Source organism: Artemia franciscana, chromosome 21 (genome assembly GCF_032884065.1).
Source record: "Artemia franciscana chromosome 21, ASM3288406v1, whole genome shotgun sequence".
Taxonomy (NCBI): domain Eukaryota; kingdom Metazoa; phylum Arthropoda; class Branchiopoda; order Anostraca; family Artemiidae; genus Artemia; species Artemia franciscana.
The window spans coordinates 15495913-15517113 of NC_088883.1; the positions used below are offsets into that span (position 1 = coordinate 15495913).

The window sequence follows — 21201 nt, forward strand, 5'->3', positions numbered from 1 at the left end:
AATCTCAGCTGAAAATTTCTTTGGGAGGGGGGGTTGACATGTAATACCAGGAGTTGGGTTTTCAGCGACTTTAAATGGTAATATTTATCTTTTCCAACTTGAATACAATTGGTCAATGTGTTTAAGCCTATGTGTACAATGTACCGGATTTAAATATCAGAGAGCCCTATTGTGGAGGTCTGGATAGCTTCAGCTGTGTAAGAGATCAAAAACTAACATAGAATTTCCATCCATATATACAATAATATCCCTTTTCACCCTCCAAAATTCAGCAGTAGAATATTATTAACGATTTTATACATTATTATTAACATAGTCAATAAAACTAATGTTCAGTCGAAGATTTTGAAGGAATATCCAAATCGCGTGAAATCAAACAGTTCGTGCTAACGAACTGTAGTAAGGAGCGACCAGGCTCAATATTAACCGAAACTCTAAAAAATGGAATTTTGATACCAATAGTTACATCAAAAGAATGGCATTTTAATGCTGATTTTAAATATACAAGTTTCATCAAGTTTTACCCATTAGTCTTACCAATCGAAAGTTATGAGCCTGAGAAAATTTACCTCATTTTAGAAAATAGGGGAAAACACCCCCTAAAAGTCATACGATTTTAACAAATCACACCATCAGATTCAGCGCATCAGAGAACCTTATTGCAGAAGTTTCAAGCTCCTATCTACAAAAATGTGGAATTTCGCATTTTTCGCCAGAAGACAAATCACGGATGCTTGTTTTTTTTTTTTTTTTTCTTCCAGGGGTGATCGTATCGACTCATTGGTCCTAGAATGTCGCGAAAGGGCTCATTCTAACCGAAATTAAAAGTTCTAGTGCCCTTTTTAAGTGGCCAAAAAAATTTGAGGGCACCTAGGCCCCTCCCACGCTCATTTTTCCCCAAAGTCACCGGATCAAAACTCTGAGATAGCCATTTTATTCACCATAGTCGAAAAACCCAATAACTATGTCTTTGGGGACGACTTACTCCCCCGCAGTCCCCGTGGGAGGGCCTGCAAGTTACAAACTTTGACCTGTGTTTACATATAGTTATGGTTACTGGGAAGTGTACAGACGTTTTCAGGGGATTTTTTGGGTTTGGGGGGATATTTGAGGGGGGAGGGTTACCAGGGAGGATCTTTCCATGGAGAAACTTCTCATGGGGGAAGAGACTTTCAACGGAGGGGGTGCAGGATTTTCTAGCATTAAAAACAATGAAAAAATAAATATGAAATTTTTTTCTACTGAAAGTGAGAGGCAGCATTGAAACTTAAAACGAACAGAAATTATTACTCATATGAGGGGTTAACCTCCTCGTGATACCTCGCTCTTTACGCTAAACTATTTTTAGTAATTTCAACTATTTATTCTACGGCCTTTGTGATTCAGGGGTCATTCTTAAGGACTTGGGACAAAATTTAAGCTTTAATGTAAAGAGCAAGGTGTCAACGAGGGGTGAGCCCCCTCATATACGCAATAAAAACATACGAATATAGAAGTTCGCTACGTAATTTAATTCGTAAGTTACGTATATTTTTTACTTAGGAAAACGTTCGTAAAAATTATAAGCTATAGTTGCCTTTTCAAGTAATCAAAAAATTTGAGGGCAACTAGGCCTCCTCCCTCGCTCCTTTTTTCTCAAAATCTTCCGATAGAAATGATGAAAAATTCATTTATCCCAAAAGATTAATATGCGAATTTCGTTTTAATTATTTATGTGCGGAGAGCCAAGATCAAATCATGCATTAATTGAAAAACGTCCAGAAATTAAACGAAACAAGAGCTAAGAGCTCATATGGCACTTGTGACGAGGTCGGAAGAGCCGAGAGCTCATATGGTACGAGGTCGGAAGAGCCAAGAGCTCATTTGGACGAGGTCGGAAGAGCCAAGAGCCAAGAGCTCATTTGGCACTTGTGAGAAGGTCAGAACCTAAAGTTAAACTTTATAGCACAAGATCCTTCTAAATATCAAATTTCATTAAGATCTGGTCACCCTTTCGTAAGTTACAAATACCTCAATTTTCAAAATTACCTCCCCCCTCCCAATTCCACCAAAGAGAGCAGATCCGGTCCAGTTATGTCAGTCACGTATCTTAGACAGGTTTCTATTCTTCCCATCCAGTTTCATCCTGATCTCACCGCTTTAAGTATTTTCTAAGATTTCCGGTCCCCCCAACTGCCCCCCCCCCAATTACGTTTGATCCGGTTGAGATTTAAAATAAGATATCAGAGTTACGAGGTCCTTCTAAATATGAAGTTTCATGAAGATCCGATCACTCCTTCGTAAGTTAAAAATACGTTATTTTTCTTATTTTTCAGAATTACCCCCCCCCCGCAATTGAGCGGATCCGTTCCAATTATGTAAATTACGTATGCAAGACTTTTGCTTATTTTTCCAACCAAGTTTCATCCCAATCCTTCCAATCTAAGGGTTTCCCATCATTTTAGGTCTCCCCACCCCAAACTTCCCCCAATGTCACCAGATCCGGTCAGGATTTAAAATAAGAGCTTTAAGCCACGATATCCTTCTAAAAATCAAATTTCATGGAGATCCAATCACCCATTCGTAAGTTAAGAATACCTCATTTTTTCTAATTTTTCAGAATTAACACCCCCCCCCCAACTACCCAAAAGAGAGCGGATCCGTTCCGTTTATGTCAATCATCTATCTAGGACTTGTGTTTATTTTTCCCACCATGTTTCATCCCGATCCCTCCACTCTAAGTGTTTTCCAAGTTTTAGGTTTCCCCCTCCCAACTCCCCGCCCCCATCACCAGATCCGGTCGGGATTTAAAATAAGAGCTCTAAGACACGATATCCTTCTAAACATCAAATTTCATTGAGATCCGATCACCCGTTCGTAAGTTGAAAATACCTCATTTTTCTAATTTTTAAGACTTACTCCCCCCCTCCCAACTACCCCAAAGAGAGCAAATAAGTTCCGATTATGTCAATCATCTATCTGGGACTTGCGCTTATTTTTCCCATCAAGTTTCATCCCGATCCCTCTACTCTAAGTGTTTTCCAAGATTTTAGGTTTCCCCCCTCCAACTCCCCCCAATGTCATCAGACCCAGTCGGGATTTAAAATAAGAGCTCTGAGACACAATATCATTCCAAACATCAAATTTCATTAAGATCCAATCACCCGCTCATAAGTTAAAAATACTTCATTTTTTCTATTTTTCCGAATTAACCGGCCCCTTCTCCCCCCCCCCCAGATGGTCAAATCGGGAAAACGACTATTTCTAATTTAATCTGGTCCGGTCCCTGATACGCTTGCCAAATTTCATCGTCCTAGCTTACCTGGAAGTGCCTAAAGTAGCAAAACCGGGACTTTAGGTTTTCCCCCTCCAACTCCCCCCAATGTCATCAGATCCGGTCGGGACTAAAAATAAGAGCTCTAAGACACAATATCATTCCAAACATCAAATTTCATTAAGATCCAAATACCCGCTGATAAGTTAAAAATACTTCATTTTTTCTATTTTTTGCGAATTAACCGGGCCCCCACTCCCCCCCCCAGATGGTCAAATCGGGAAAACGACTATTTCTAATTTAATCTGGTCCGGTCCCTGATACGCTTGCCAAATTTCATCGTCCTAGCTTACCTGGAAGTGCCTAAAGTAGCAAAACCGGGACCGACAGACAGACCGACAGACCGACAGACAGACCGACAGACCGACAGACAGACCGACAGAATTGGCGACTGCTATATGTCACTTGGTTAATACCAAGTGCCATAAAAACAAGTTTTTTTTTAAATGAAAGTAAGGAGTGACATTAAAACTTAAAACGAACAGAAATTACTCGGTATTTGAAATGGGCTTTTCCTCCTCAACGCCCCGCTCTTTACGCTAAAGTTTTTTACTGTTTTAAAATGTAGAGTTAAGAAAAAGAGTCAAACTTTAGCGTAAAGAGCGGGGGGTTGAGGAGGAAAAACCCCTTTCAAATACGGAGTAATTGTGTTGCGGAGCAACACTGCTGCTTTCGTAGTTTTTTTTTTTCGCCGTGATCAGCGACCTGTAGCTCCGAAGTGGTAAGAGTTAAAAATTTGAGATTTTTCAGAGGGAAGGGAAACGTGAAACAGAGTAAAAAAGTTCCAGAGAAGTTCCTAAAATTTCTAACAGTTTTCCATAAAAAAAAATAAAACCGTTTTTTTCTTAGAAACTCTGCGTTCGATGTTTGGCGTCAAGTTAAGACGACCCTAGTTTCGGAAATAAACTTGTTAGAAATACAGTTATGCTGAAATCACGTAGAACTTTCATTTGTCTCTTCGAGAACCGGAGCACAAAATTCCGTAGCTCTTACAGATTTCCCGGAAATAATTCCGGAAAAGTCCATCTCGTTCCGATTTTTTTTGGAATTTTCTCAAATTTTCGATTTTGATGTTTCTTATATTTTTATCGAGTAGTGCTATGAAAAGTATGCAAGAAGAAGTGAAGTGTTCTATATACCAAGTTGCTTCGTTCTCTAAGAAATAATTTCCGAAGTTTCGACGTTCTAGAGGTAACTTCTGTTCTGGACCAGCTAGAATTTTTTTTCCAACGGGGTTCGACAGGTCTCGATCTCCTAACAACTGGAGCTTACAATAGTTTCTCCGAAATAAAATTCCTTCTTTGGGTTTTTCTATTTGGAAGTTTTGTCATGCCCTCAGGGCAATTTAAATTTTTTGGTGAATTTGGTTTGTTTTATATTTTCCTAGTTTAGACCATCAAAAGTTAAGCAGAAAACTATAAGACGTTATTTCCGTATCTCTTTTAGATTTCCCGGAAATAATTCCCGAAATGTGCGTCTCGAAACATAATACTTCGAATTGGCGTCAAGTTAAGACGGCCCTAGTTTTGGAAGTAAACGTTTTAGAGATAAAATAATTATGAACTCATATAGAATACATATATAGAGGAGGGGGAAGGGGTATAGTTAGGGATCTCAAAATAACTTCCCGCAATATACTTTAGCCTGTAGACACATCCCTGAAAGTTTCAATTCTCTAGCCCAACAACTTTCCAAGATAGCAAAAAGTCAATGGATTAGAATTTTACCAGAACTTTTATTGATGTTTTCGAGAACTGAAGCATGAAATTCCGTAGCTCTTACAGATTCCGGGAAATGATTCCGGAAAAGTCAATCTCGTTCCGATTTTTTGAAATTTTCTTAAATTTTCGATTTTGATGTCTATTTTATTTTTATCGAGTAGTGCTATGAAAGTTATGCAAGAAGAAGTGAAGTGTTCTTTATACCAAGTTGCTTCGTTCTCTTAGAAATAATTTCCGAAGTTTCGACGTTCTAGAGGTAACTTCGGTTCTGGGCCAGCTAGAATTTTTTTTTTCTCGTTTATTTCTGGACCAGCTAAACATTTTACCAAACTCAGTTTAGTAGGAGCTCGAAATAAAACCATATCAAAGATGCTTCAAGATAACAATCGAAGCCGCATTAGAAAAATGTCCTTTGAAGGACATAATGGAGACTGTTGCTCCGCAACTGTGTCCCGTAGGGCACAGTTGCACGTGTTGCTCCGCAACTGTGCCCTAAGGAACAGGGCACAGTTGCTGCAACACTTCCCGTTGCACAGGCAACGGAGGTCTAGTTTCTGTTCGTTTTAAGTTTTAATGTCGCTCTTTACTTTCATTAAATTTTTTTTTATTATTATTTTTAATTAGAATCTAAATGTTTTATTTTTCAGTAATCTATCAATTTACAATTACTGATCTACACAATGCATACACAAGAAATCAGTGGTTTATGGGGCCTGTATTCGAAATCATGGTTGGATCTGGGCTTGATTAAAAAAAAAAATGATTAGACGTATATAGTTTTTTTCGTCATAAAGTAAGGAGTAATTTATATATCGAATACAATTTATTTTCGTTTTAAGTTTGAATGCTGTTCCTTAATTTCAGTTGAAAATAACTTTTGTTTTTATTTAATTGACTTAAAAAACGTAAGAAAAAGAAGAAAAAATATTCTGTATGATCGAAAGTTTTGAAAATATTAACAAAATTAGCTTTGTCACAGTGAGAAGTGAACTAGATCAATGTTTTTACATACAAAGGGGGATTATTTTTCCCAGGTATAAGAAGGAAGGTGGGTCAAAAAGTGTTTTTTTTCCAGAGATGTGATATTATTTCTTTTACTGTAGCATTGTTTTGAATCTTTACATTTGTATCTGTGTGATGTAAAAATTCGGCGTGTTTTGTTGCACTTTTATGTGTCTTTGCTATTCTATGGGTTGGTGGGTGCCCATCCTTAGTAGTGAAAAATATATTTTACTTACCAGTAAGTGCACTGAAAAGACTGAAAAACATTGAAATCACAATACTGAGGTGCTTCTCCAACATGTTTGAGTTTCCTAACAGTATTTCAATGCATAACTATTTGAACTGTTTCTCCATGTTTTCATATCAACAGACCTGCGCAAATAATATTCGAATGCAAACGACGGAGAAACAATCTATTGCCTAAGGGTTCTGAACGACATTTTAAGAAAAGAAGAGGACTTATTTGTTTTAAGAAATATCCAATAGGGATAAATCCTTTATTATACAGTGAAAAACAAAGACGAAAAAAATCTTGATATTTCCCTCACATAGGCTATACAGTGACGGCCATCAGCAGATTTTTTGTCATTGTTTTCCGCTGTCTACTAAAAGGATTTATCCCTACTTGAAATGATATTTGTACGTTAGGGAAAGGCAGTCTGGTCTTCAAAAATACCATTATAAGGTATATCCGTATTCATTGACATTAAAACCAATCCATCCAAATTTATGGTACACTTTACATCTAGTCTTTTGGGGGTTGAGGATTTACAACAAGAGGTGCACACCCACGGGAGGGGGGTGCTACAAGGGCTGTAGGCCTCCTACAGAAAAAAACATTAGGTTTTTATATCTGAAAATAATGGACACATTCACACCGGTTTGCGGGAGTTTCATTTAATACAGCTACGAAAGAAAAGCTGCATTGATGTATCCATATTCCTAAGAAATGCATTTAAGAGTAAATGAAACGTATTTCATATATTCCTCACTCCACAAAAGAGCATTTCTGGCGTGCGCTTGCTTTGTTCGTTTGTGGTGGCAGGTGGGAGAAAACCGATTTTCCTCATCCACAACCACAACCCAACCCTGGCTGCGTGCAGGCAGAAGCTAGCCTCGCCCACTCGTCTTCTGAGTCTCTGTCAGTGTTTGGCCAGTAAATAATTTATTAAAATACACAGGAAATAATTTGGAAAAATTGTATAACTATTTAATTGTACAGCAATTGAGTAATGGCAGTTAACAGTACAAAAATTTAAGGTAATAGTTATGCTGAAAGTAAATGTTGAATTCATTATTATTTTAAATATGTTTACTTCATTTTGTTTGTAATCAAGTTATCAAGTTATAATGAGAGAAAAAATTAAGTAGAAAGTTTTCCGTTTCTCAAATTAACGGCAGCTAATATTTTTTTTTAGATTGGAGAACCTGATCGGGAGAAATTGGCTAGTCCAACTCTTGATGACCCTGATAGCTCAGCCTTCAAGCTCCAGTCATACGCCAGACGATGTCAACATAGAATGCAGCAGTAAAATGAACATTTCTTTGTACGAAAATAAGGAGCTAATAAGGACACAGGAAAGCTAAATATTTTGGGAAACTTATGGGCTCAATCTTCCAACAATAAGTTTCCGGTGATGAATCATGGAAAGCAGAAGAGAGGAAGTTTTTGTATTCCTGGTTGCAAAAGTATAAGTGGTTGTTATACTCTGAGACAGAAAACCAGACTTACTGCACTTATTATTTACTCTTTGCTCCAGCTGAAGTGGGCATGTGATCATCCCACAAAACAGGCCAGCTTGTCGAAGAAGGATTCCAAAATTAGAAAAAGGCTATTGAAAAAATTGAGTCACATTCTTATTTACAATACCAAAAACATGCTATGAACGATCTCAATAATTTGGAAACAATAGTGGAAGGGATTACGAATTCCATAGACAGATCTTTAGATGTACACAAAGCCATTCGGGCAAAAGAAAATGCGGAGAGGTTAAGACCCGTAATAGAACCGGTAATTTTTTGTGGACGACCGGTAATAGCTCTATGAGGCCACAGCGACTATGGAGACTTAAACTTAGAAGCAATGTCACATGATAATGAGGGGAATTTCAGATACCTATTGAGGATGCATATTGAAGCAGGCGATGAAAAATTAAGAAATTATTTCAAGTCATGTGGCAAAAATACCACTCGTATTAGGAGAAATATCCAAAACCAAATCATTGATGCTGATGACAAATTAATAAGAAATCACATTGTCAAAAGATGTTAAAGATGCTTACGTGCCGACTCAAAAACAATTTTCATTGGCTGTGAGGTATGTCTCTGATAACATGAAGGATGGTTATAAGATTAATAAAAAGTTTTTACAGTTTGTGCCTCTATAGTCAACGACTGGCGAGAAACTTGGGCAGAAACACCTTTGGTAGTACTGAAAAAGTATGTTTTTTTTTAACATACCAAAGAGGCAAAATGTTCTCCAGAGAAAAATTGAAACCCTAGCACCAAACACTAAGAGGCAAAACTCAAACAGCTATGACCAACCAGATGGGTTCAAATGCATGATGCTGTCCTCGTCATGAAGGAGCTGTACAACCATTTCATTTCATCCTTAGAAGAAATTAATTGTTAACAAGAAAAGGACACATCTTCAGGGACCAATGTCCTTTTGACAGCTGTGTCAGTCAGAGTATATTGTAGCTCTAATACGAGCAAAAAAGCTATTCAGCTAGACTTTGATATTGTGTAAAAAGCTACAGCCAAGTGATGCAGATCTCTGGGCTGCTTTGAACAATTCTGACTGTGTACTTCAGAGTCTGAAGTCACTAAGGGAAGAAAGTTGATGAAGAGTTTTCAGTCCTGTTTCAAGACGCACAAAAAATGACCAAATTGAATGGAACTACAATTAGTGTTACAAGGATTGTTTGGAGGCAGATACACAGAAGCAATGTCTCAGATGAAAGCACAGAACAATTTTATAGAATTAATGTATTCATTCTCTGGATTGAAAATATAAAACTTTATCGAAGAACCTCTCTTAAAGCACAAGAATATTTTGAAAGGGTTTTACTGTTTGCTTCACACTTATTCACAAAATAGTGAAGATAGTAAAGAGATGAAAGATTCGTTTTTAAAGTTGATCGAAGTTTATGAACAAGATTTGGAAAACAGCCCCTTAAACGTGTTGATGGCAGAAACGAAAATTTGGCAAGATTTTCTCTAACGGAATAAGGTACACCATGTCAATGCAATTGATTTTCTAAGTATTTTTGGTAAAGCAATGTTTCCAGACGTCTATATCCTGCTTAATATTTTCATCACTATACCTGTATCGACCAGCACAGCAAAGCGCTCCTTTTACACTTCAGATAATCAAGACATACCTAACAAACGTGATGTCTGAAAGTAGGCCAAATGGCTTAGCCACTGCTAGTGGCAATATTTTTATACAAAAATATATTTCTCTTTTCTTCTGTGCAAAAGGACCATATTCGAGTCTATGATGGTGAGCGATTTAATGTTGACATCGGTAATGATTCGAGCATATTCTTTTGGATTAGTTACAATGTCACAATGACTCCTACAGCGCTCACTCACGTACATCTCATTGAAGGCTGAATTTAAAATAAATATAAAGGTTTCTTTTTCAGTCTTCTTTTTTGCTTCAGAATGTTTACTAAGAAAAGTATTAATAAACTTCTTCATGTAGGGCTTTTCATTGAATTGGGGGGCTCTATGAACCTTTTTGATCTTGAAACCGTTGGCTAGCATCCACTTCAAGAGAACATGATGTACAACAATGTTCTGTTTAGGATGATGGTCAGCAACTAATTTTTGTATTAAAGGCGTCCAGTGCATAACCCCATCCTCTACCAAAGAAATATTTTATGTACTCAGTGAGTCCTTAGACACCGGTTTGCTTATGCCCTGAAAAAAATCGTTAACCGATCCAAGAAGCTCCAAAGATATTTCACCAATAGTTTCGAAAATCCATCCCTGTTGCCCGTTCTCCTCAACAGTGAGATTGTCGGGGAAATTTGTAATTCCCACACGGCAAAGAGTTGTCAGACATTTCGGACGGGTAAAGGGATTTTATATCCCAAAAAACTGAGTCCAACTTTTCACCGGTGCGTTGCCCAGTCGAGACGATTTCCAGGATACAATCCCCTGCTTATATGCCTCCTACTTTCACGTCAATAAATCACACATTTCATCGTCGTCTGGAAAGCCCTCTTTAAGGTGGGGGAAATATTAAAATCGTCGCTTTTCTGTACATGAATTAATTAACATAGTGATTTGGGTAAAAAGTATATGAACCTAAAAAAGTACTTTATTAAAGTACGTATTACCATTACCTATTGTTTTCCGTTTGAAGTCTAAGACTAGCAGCTTCTCAGATGATTTGAATATGATATTATAAGAAAAAACCATCTACCCAAGAGCCATCTATAGCTTCACCATTCTTGAAACTTGAGTGCTGGTAAATGAATGTCAAATCATAGTTTGAATTATGTATGTAAACTGGTAGAAAGTATTGCCGTCTAACGTTTAAATTACAAGAGTTATGGGCCAGTCCACGAAAGTTACTACCTTCCGATAAAATTGGGTTAGTTAAATTATTGTGGATGTTAACTGACACTTCCCCACTACCCTCAACAAATTTCCCCTTACATGCCCAACACATTTTGTTATCTTAAATAACCAATACATCCTCTGGTGATAGACTCACTGATAGGCTGTAATGCGCAACCAACAAACTGACTTATCAGCACTTTTATTAAGTGCAATTATGTCTAAGCTCACACAATCTTCCCCACCTAATGTCTCGACAACATCTACCAACTGCATAATATTACTAGCGTCTCTCTGTACATGTGCAAAAGAGATAGCAATAACTTTATATTCTGTAACACGATTCAAATTCGATGGATTGTATACGTCCATGGGTTAGGCTGCGACATCTAACTCCACCTTGTCACTTTGTAAAGGTGAATTCTGGAAATTCTTGAATCGCAAGATGGTATTGTCGCCCGAAACCGTTTCCACAGACTGATACCCATGATATTTACAGTGCCTCAAGTCGTGTTTTAATGTTGATTCTGTGTGGAATCTAGAGACATTGGATAACAATGGCGTACTCCCCGTTTGTTCCGTTTACCCTTACTTTAAGCCTGACAAATAAATATAATTGGAAAAAATACCTGATGGAATTGGGCTCACTAACAGGCTTGTAAAGAAGCCATACCCAGTGTTTTACCGGCTCAATAGAAGCAGCCCTCACTGAATTTGTTAAGCCCTTTTTATCTTTCTGTTTTCCCTCTTCAAACTGTTTATCATACTGTAAACCTGTAACATTAATCTTTAAATACGCATAGGCCTGCTCAAAAATATCTATTCCTATAAATGTTACTGTACATTGTTCATTTAAACACTTAGAATCTACTCTAGGAAACTCTGCCCCCTCCCTAGGCCCATTAACTACTATATTGCTCAAATATGCCTTACTAGCATCATTCAAAAGGCATTTGGGGGCGGCCACGAAGAATGTGTACTTGAAGCATTGTAGGCCCGTATCGAAACGAATGTGTTGTGCCCCTTGACCTTTCTGTCATTCTGTATTTTATTTTATACCCTTTCCCCTCCCACTTCTTAAAACCAAATCCTTTTAAAATTTATTAACATTGAAATCTAAATTCTCCATATATAACACTAATTACCCACTTCCCACTTTACTATAGCTATCCACTTTACTGGAAATACTACCCACCGAATAAAAGAATTCACCCTAAAAATTATGTAGGTCATGTTGATGTGTCTGCATTTCAGTTTGTAAATAATGCAAATACACATCACCTGATTTTTCATTTAAATAAAAAAAAATGCATGATGGAAGCCTTAACACTATTTCTACCCCACTCCTGAATCTGTTTTTCAGGAAGGACTCGAACCTTGCCCTCATAGGAGTGAACTATTTCTCAAAGATTCGTAAAAATATTGCCCCGCATAAGCGTGTAAATTGGGTCCTAAGACTCATCTTAAAAACATATGCATTGCAAAAGGCAGAATTTGAAAGATAAATTCAGGTACTGTAGTGTTTGCTATGGTAATCTCATATCCAGCACCACAGTGTCATAATTCCCCCACTCCCCCTCCACTTTACGGTCATTGTGAGTGATCAGTGTGTCTACTTGCAGCCTCTCGAGCCAGAAGGGTGATAGTTCATAATCCACCCATTCATAGTCCTTGTCAAGCCAGAGATCAATTATGAGACCCTATAAGTCAAAGTTGTGGGGAGTTATAGTATCACTAGTAACCTCCTCAAACCAGTCCTTTAATAGCCTGTCATTCAAGGCTGGTTCGTCGTTACTGGGAGATGAGTCGATTTTATCCATCAAGTATGTTTCAATATCGCTGAATGAATTTTCAGTCCCTTCTGCTGGCATTTCAGTTGGAATCTAATTATAATAATAGAACCGGGAGCCCGGGTGTTTCGCCACCAAGCCCATGCACTCGGCACGCAGAAGGCTTGCTACGTGTCTTCTAACCCCAGAAAATTTGAGCCGTTTCCTGATGTTATGATGTCACCACCCTGGGAAAAATACGATTTTCTTCTTGAAATCATAACCTATTCAGATTGTTCTTGTGACCTGAAGTGCTCTAATTCTTGTTTTCGCACATTTTCTAACCGCTCGTGTCTTTGCTCTTCGTTTTCATTTTTGACTCGCTCATATTTTTGGTGTCACTAGTCTTCTAACTGCGTTTGTCTTTGCTCTTTATTTTCATATTTGACACTCTCTAATTTTCGTTTCCGCGTATCTCTTAACCACCCGTTTCTTTGCTTTTCATTTTCATTTTTGACAAGTTTTGATACTCACTGTTGTATTTCTTCGCATTTTTATTTCTTCTCAATTTTGATTAAATAAAAAAAAATGAAAGTTTTTTTAACTGAAAGTAAGGAGCGACATTAAAACTTAAACGAACAGAAATTACTTCGTATACGAAAGAAGCTGCTTCCTCATCAACGCCCCGCTCTTTAAGCTAAAGTTTGATTCTTTCTCTCAACTCTTCTTTTTAAACCATTAGAATACTTTAGCGTAAAGAGCGGGGCGTTGATGAGGAAGCAGCCCCTTTCGTATACGAAGTAATTTCTGTTCGTTTTAAATTTTAATGTCGCTCCTTACTTTCAGTTAAAAAAAACTTGTTTTTTTTATATTTAATTTCTGAACGTTTTTGAATCAATACATGTTTTGATTTTGGCTCTCTGCAGAGGAATAATTAAAACGAAATTTGCATTTTTTTTTTGGCTAAATGGCTTTCTCATAATTTTGATCGAATGATTTTGAGAAAAAAAGAGCGGGGGAGGAAGCCTAGTTGCCCTCAGATTTTCGGTTGATTAAAAAGGCAACTAGAACTTTTAATTTTTTACGAATCTTTTTATTAGTAAAAGATACACGTAACTTATAAATTAGCTTACGTAAAGAGCTTTTGTATTCTCATGTTTTTATTACATATATGAGGGGGTTTGCCCCCTCGTCAGTACCTCGCTCTTTACACTAAAGCTTAAATTTTGTCCCAATTCATTAAGAATGACCCCCGAATCACAAAAGCCGTAGAGTAAATAGTTGAAATTACTAAAAAAATACTTTAGCGTAAAGAGCGAGGTATTAGGAGGAGGTCAGCCCCTCATATGGGTAATAATTTCTGTTTGTTTTAATTTTTAATGCTGCTCCTTACTTAAAGCTGAAAAAACTTTTTCATATTTATTTTTTCATTGTTTTTTTTTTAAGTAATGCTAGTAAATCCTGCGCACCCTTCATGGAAATTTTCTTCCCCCATGACAAATTCAAAGTTCCCACAGCATATCCCCCTCTTCTCAACCCCTCCCCCAACCAAAAATTCTCCTGAAAACGCCTGTACACTTCCCAATAACCACTGCTATATGTAAGCACTGGTCAAAGTTTGTAACTTGTAGCCCCTCCCACGGGGATTGTGGAGGAGTAAGTCGTCCCCAAAGACATAGTTATAAGAGTTTTCGACAACGTTGAATAAAATGGCTATCTCAGAATTTTGATCCGTTGACTTTGGGAAAATAATTAGCGTGGGAGGGGGCCTAGGTGCCCTCCAATTTTTTTGGTCACTTAAAAAGGGCACTAGAACTTTTCATTTCCGTTAGAATGAGCCCTCTCGCAGCATTCTAGGACAACTGGGTTGATACGATCACTCCTGGGGAAAAGAAAAAAAAAAAAACAAAAACAAATAAACACGCATCCGTGATCTGCCTACTGGCAAAAAATACAATATTTCACATTTTTATAGATAGGAGCTTGAAACTCCTACAGCAGGGTTCTCTGATACGCTGAATCTGATGGTGTGATTTTCTTTAAGATTCTTTGACTTTTAGGGGGTGTTTCCCCCTATTTTCTAAATAGCGCAAATTTTCTCAGGCTCGTAACTTTTGATAGGTAAGACTAAACTAGATGAAACCTATATATTTAAAATCAGCATTAAAATGCGATTCTTTTTATGTAGCTATTGGTATCAAAAATTCCATTTTTTAGAGTTTTGGGTACTATTGAGCCGGGTCGCTCCTTACTACAGTTCGTTACCACGAACTGTTTGATTACTTCAAGCAATTTAGCAGTGCCCTTGATGTAGCTACTCGTATTGGTCTTGTCTCATTTGATGGTATCGGTTGTGGATTTTGACACATTTTGAATTTAATTTGTCTGGACTGTTCTCTCGGTCTTATCTTGTTTGATAGTTCAGGTGGTTCGAAAGAATCATCATTTATAATAATTGCAAAAACAAACTAATTGTTAAACTTGCACGTATATTTCAAAGGTGAACTAAAACACTAACATTATTGCTCAGGTACCATAATCATTTTTGCAGTTTACACAATAACCTTAGTGATTTAAAAAAGTTTAAACTTTTCTTCATGTCTTAAAAAGACATTATATGTACTTATAACAAAAGGAATTCGGTAATGGTGTTTTTAGAACATGAAATGAATATGGTATATGTAGGCAGCTTGGGATTTTTTTTTCTTTCAGAATAACAGCGTTTGTAGATGTATTTTTTTAACTTAGAAAGTTTTTCAAGGAATATGAAATGAAAATAGTAAGATGTAGTGCAAGCAATTTAATTTAAACTTTTCCATTTATGAATTTTTTTTTTATTTTTTCACATAAGCGTGACAACACCATTGCGATACTGATATATTTTGAAATGACGTTACTCAAATAAATACTTTTTCTTCTAAAATTAAGGCTCTTAACAAATTTTTCAAACTTCTGACCTATCTAGATCGTTTTCAGGCCATAATTTCCCAGGATACAAATTTTCTTAAAAAACTAAGGCGCCGTTTCTAAGAAAAAAAAAATGCATACATGCATACGTACACAATCATTGCTCACTTATAAAGATAGCATAAAGAATTCATTTTATTTGTGAAATGGTTGGGTTTTAATCGGAAATTGAATATATTAATTTAGCTATGACGAAAACCCTATAGCTATTTTTGAGGGTCAGGGCCCTCAAACCCCGTCCCTCAGAAATATCGAACAAGGCCACCAACATCCCAGTTATTTTTCCTTTGAAATGGTTTGGCTTTACCTTGAAAAGGAAGATATTTTTTAACAGTGACGAAAGAAAGTTTTTTGAGGAGCAGGACCCCTTAACCAAACTCCCCCCAGAACTATTAAAATTATGCCCAACAGTCCAAGTTATTTTTTCGTCATTCGCCTAAAAGAGAATGCATAATTTTAGCAGTGATGAAAACCCAGTTTTTTTTTTTTTAGGACCGGGGCCTTCAAACTCACCCAGCACTATCGTGCAAAGCCCCAAACATCCCTGTTGTAGGACTTGCACCCTCAAAAGCCCCACTCTCTAAACTATCAAACATGCCCCCAACAGTCCCAGTTATTTCCCCCTTTGAAATGATATGGTTTATTAAGTCAAAGAAGAATACATTATTTTAGCAATGATGAACAATCTATAACTATTTTTAGGGTAGAAACCCGCAAAGCCCATCCCTCAGAGCTATCGAATATGCTCCTCAAGAGTCCCAGTTGTTCTCTTTCTAAATTGTGCAGTTTTATTGCGCTAAAAAGAATGCTTTAATTTAGCAGTGATGAAAATCCTTTTTATTTTTTTAGGACCAGGGCCCTCGAGCCCTCCCAGAACTATCGAGGAAGGCCCCCAACAACTCGGTCATTTCCCCTTTGCAATGGTTTTGTTTTAGATTGGACAGGAACATATTATTTCAAAAATGATGAAAAAACCTGTTTTATTTTTGAGGACAAGGACCCTCGCCCTCCCAGAAGCTTCGAACAAGGCCCCCAATAACTCATTCAGTTCCCCTTTGAAATGGTTCGGTTTTATTAAACTTAAAAGACTGAAATATTTTAGCAATTTAGAAAAACCTTTAACTAATTTTTAGGACCAGGCGGCCTCAACCCCACTCATCTTTCTCCCAATCGCTCCGAACAAGCGCCCTAAACTGTCCAAGTTACTTGTCCCTTTGTTAACTTGAAAAGAAATATATAAATTTTCCCCGAGCTGAAAAACATATGAAAAAATAACTTTTTATAGGTATAAAAATAAATGGGCTTGGGCAAATGTGATTGATGGGATAAACTAATGTTATTCTTTGGCATCTTTGTGCCTCAATAATTACGATTTTACTTACAAGAGAGGTGCTATTATTGCTGTCAATTTCCGCATTGCCACCTTGCATGGAGGGTACAGGTCTTGAAGTCCCCTTCTCCAGGCTTTGCATTCTGAGATCCGTTCGTGAAAGTTCTTCATCTTCGCTTTGTATGATTTCCTCTGCATCATTGCATAAGCTCTACTTCTGTGGGGGAGGAATCCCTTCTTGGTTGGGTTTTTCCTGAATAAAGATTAAAAAGTTTTAGTTTCTCAAAGAATTGACCCTTAAAAATCACAATTTAAACTAATATTGTATTCCGCTTAAATTTGCCTCTAAATCTCTAATAGCCCATCCTGTCTCAACAGGCCCACGCATAGCCAAAACATGGTACTGATTCTTTGATAGCAAGTAATAGCATTTGATGCGTAACCCCTTTTACTTACACTAGGAAAGGGGAGGAGCCTTACACTATACTAAAAATCATGTTTAAAATCAAAAAGACGATTGTTTTGCTGTTTGTATTTACCATTTTTAAAATAACAAACTCCCTACACCTCATTTTAACACATATTTTACACACTTTTATATCAAATATTTACGCTAATATTCAACTGCAACGGTGGTATGTATTTGGCTAAAATCTAAAAGCCGCATTTATTCAAACAGTCCATTACAGTGGTATACATGGCCAATCAGTATACCTTTGAAACATCTAACCTAAAGTCCACAGTTCCTAATAAAATCATTTGTTTACCCGCCTGTCAAACAGTTCGTGGTACCGAACTGTAGTAAGGAGCGACCCGGCTCAATAGTAACCGAAACTCTAAAAAATGGACTTTTGATACCAATAGTTATATCAAAAAATCACATTTTAATGCTGATTTTAAATATATAACTATCATCAAGATTAGTCTTATCCATCAAAAGTTACGAGCCTGAGAAAATTTACCTCATTTTAGAAAAGAGGGGGAAAACCCCTTAAAAGTCATACAATCTTAACGAAAATCGCATCATCAGATTCAGCGTATCAGAGAACCTTATTGTAGAAGTTTCAAGCTCCTATCTACAAAAATGTGGAATTTCGCATTTTTTGCCAGAAGACAAATCACGGATGCGTTTTTATTGTTTTTTTTCCAGGGGTGATCCTATCGACCCGGTGATCCTAGAATGTCTCGAGGGGGCTCATTCTAACGGAAATTAAAAGTTCTAGTGCCCTTTTTAAGTGACCAAAAAATTGGAGGGCAACTAGGCCCTTTCCCACACTAATTTTTTCCCAAAGTCACCGGATCAAAATTCTGAGATAGCCATTTTATTCACCATAGTCGAAAAAACTAATAGCTATGTCTTTGGGGACGACTTATTCCCCCGCAGTCCCCGTGAGTGGGGTTGCAAGTTACAAACTTTGACCTGTGTTTACATATAGTAATGGTTATTGGGAAGTGTACGGACGTTTTCAGGGGGATTTTTTTGGTTTGGGAGGGAGAGTTGAGGTGAGGGGGGCATGTGGGAGGATCTTTTAATGGAAAAACTTCTCATGGGGGAAGAGACTTTCCATGAAGGGGGTGCATGATTTTCTAACATTATTTAAAAGAACAATGAAAAAAATAAATATGAAAAGTTTTTTTCTACTGAAAATGAGGAGCAGCATTAAAACTTAAAACGAGCAGAAAATATTACGCATATGAGGGGTTTACCTGCTCGTAATACCTCGCTCTTTACGCTAAAGTATTTTTAGTAATTTCAACTATTTATTCAACGGCCTTTGGGATTCAAGTGTCATTCTTAAGGAATTGGGACAACATTTAAGCTTTAGTGTAAAGAGCGAGGTATCGACGAGGGGTGAACCCCCTCATATACGCAATAAAAACGTACGAATATAGAAGTTCGTTACGTAAGTTAATTCGTAATTTACGTATACTTTTTACTAATGAAAATGTTCGTAAAAAATTAGAAGTTCTAGTAACTTCTCTCTTTAAGTAATCAACAAATTTGAAGGCAACTACGCTTCCTCCCTCGCTCCTTTTTCTCAAAATATTCCGATTAAAACTATGAGAAGGCCATGTAGCCAAAAAAAATTAATATGCAAATTTCGTCTTAATTATTTTATGTGCGGAGAGCCAAGATCAAAACATGCATTAATTAAAAAACGTCCAGAAAGTAAATAAAAAACAAGTTTTTTTAAATGAAAGTAAGGAGTGACATTAAAACTTAAAACGAACATAAGTTACTCCGTATATGAAAGGGGTTTTTCCTCCTCAACGCCCCGCTCTTTATGCTAAAGTTTTTTTTTAGTGTTTTAAGAAGTAGAGTTAAGAAAAAGAGTCAAACTTTAGCGTAAAGAGCGGGGCTTTGAGGAGGAAAAGCCCCTTTCATATACGAAGTAATTTCTGTTCGTTTTAAGTTTTAATGTCGCTCCTTACTTTCATTTAAAAAACTTGTTTTTTTATTTAATCAAAATAAACTTCAATTTGAGTTTCTTCAAAGCGCTTTAAAAATTGGAACGTGTTTACGGTAAAATGTATTCTGTCATGATAAAATAAGATTATTATATACCCAATAAATCTTTTTATGGCGGGAGAGGTTAGGTTTAAGTTGTTTGCATAGACAAAATCCTTTCACCTTCAATTTCAGTATACTCATTATTACTTTTTTATTGGGGGGAGGTGTGACTTCCGCCCCTTAATATACTTAGAAATAACAATATTACCTATAGATATGCGCGAATAATGTCCTTTTTAAAATTTTGAATGCTGATTCATTTTGAATGCTGGACCGATGACACTCTGCACTTATGTGCAGATTTCATAGCCTGAAGAACGAAATAACTACCCACTCCTCTTCCCGGTAAGAGAACAAGGATCTCTGGCGTAATGCATATAAAAGGAAAACTTATGCTTTCGGGTTACAAATGGTTCTTGGTCCAAAACATGTCTTGCGTAAGCCACGTAACGGTAAAAATCTTTGCTGCTGGAAAAACTATAATATCTGGTTCGCGGGAAGTCGTACAAATTTGCAAATCAAAATGAACTCTTGTTTAGGCCATATAAGGGGGGAAATTTTTGTTGTCGGAGAGAGTAAAAAAAATATCTGGATCGTAGGTTTTTAGACATTTAAATTTGCAAAAACCTTTGTAATCTACATTTAAATTGGAATAAGTAAACATTAAACGCCATTGAAAAGGTCGCTTGAATTTTCACATGCAAACAGTAACACCTATGTCTTGCGCAGAAGAGACAAATCTCGAAGGAAAAAAAGTCTAGAATTAAAAAAAAATCTCGAAGAAAAAAGTCTCGAAGAAAAAAATACCTTGAAGAAAAAACCCTAAAAAAAAATATCTCGACAAAAAAAATCTTGAAGGAACAAATCTTGAAGCCTAATATCCTATAGCTTAAAAAAAAGTGCCGTTACTGGGATTCGAAAGGATATGGGTGTTGTCGAAGGCCTTAATTAGCATACTACTTTTGGAAAGATGTGTTTTTGGTGTTAGCTTTTAAAATGGCTTTCTGGTATTTTCATTGAAAAAAAATGAAAAAACAACAGAGTAGCTCCCCCTTATATTTTGAAAATTACATTTTAACCCCCCTCCCCCACCCTTATTTTCGTGAATCGACACCACCGAACAATCTTCCTCCAAAATCTTTGAAGTGGCTTGACCGTCATACATTTTTATTGAATGCGGTAAATATCTTGAAAGTGTAACTTTCATTTTAAACAGTTCGTGGTAACGAACTGTAGTAAGGAGCGACCCGGCTCAATTGTAACCAGAACTATAAAAAAATGGAATTTTGACACCAATAGTTGCATCAAAAGAATTGCATTTTCATGCTGATTTAAAATATACAAGTTTCATCAAGTTTAATCTTACTCATCAAAAGTTACGAGCCTGACAAAATTTACCCTATTTTAGAAAATAGGAGGAAACACCCCCTAAAAGTCACAGAATCTTAATCGAAATCAAATTATCAGATTCAGCGTATCAGAGAATCCTACAGCACAAGTTCCAAGCTCCTATCTACAAAAATGTGGAATTTTGTATTTTTTGCCAGAAGACAAATCACAGATCTTTTTTTTTTTCTCAGGGGTGATCGTATCGACCCAATGATCCTAGAATTTTACGAGAGGGCCCATTAGAACGGAAATGAAAAGTAATAGTGCCCTTTTTAAGTAACTAAAAAATTCGAGGGCCCCTTGGCCCCCTCCCACGCTCATTTTTTTTCAAAAGTCGTCGGATGAAAATTCTGAGATTGCCATGTTATTCAACATAGTCAAAAAACCTTATAACTATGTCCTTAGAAACGACTCACTCCCCCACAGTCCCCGTGGGAGGGCAAGTTACAAGCTTTGACCAGTGTTTGCATATAGTAATGGTTATTGGGAAGTGTACAGACCGTTTCAGAGGGATTTTTTGGTTGGGAGGAGGGGTTGCTAAGGGAGGTTGCGAAGGGGTTGCGAAGGGAGAGGGGACTTTCCGAGGAGGAATTGTCATGAGGGAAGAAGATTTCCATGAAGGGGGC

General features: G+C 36.9%; 1 protein-coding gene across 3 annotated transcripts in view; it reads right to left on the reverse strand.

Moving 5' to 3' along the window:
* Positions 1-6432, reverse strand: part of LOC136040982 (locomotion-related protein Hikaru genki-like) — a 75324-nt gene extending 68892 nt beyond the window's left edge. The window contains exon 1 of one of the 3 annotated variants that reach the window (XM_065725459.1): positions 6273-6432. In XM_065725459.1, coding sequence (XP_065581531.1) covers positions 6273-6336 — 64 coding nt within the window. In that variant the 5' untranslated portion in view covers positions 6337-6432. The remainder of the gene's footprint in view (positions 1-6272) is intronic. The other 2 variants (XM_065725457.1, XM_065725458.1) reach the window with 2 other exon arrangements.
* Positions 6433-21201: the final 14769 nt, after the last annotated feature.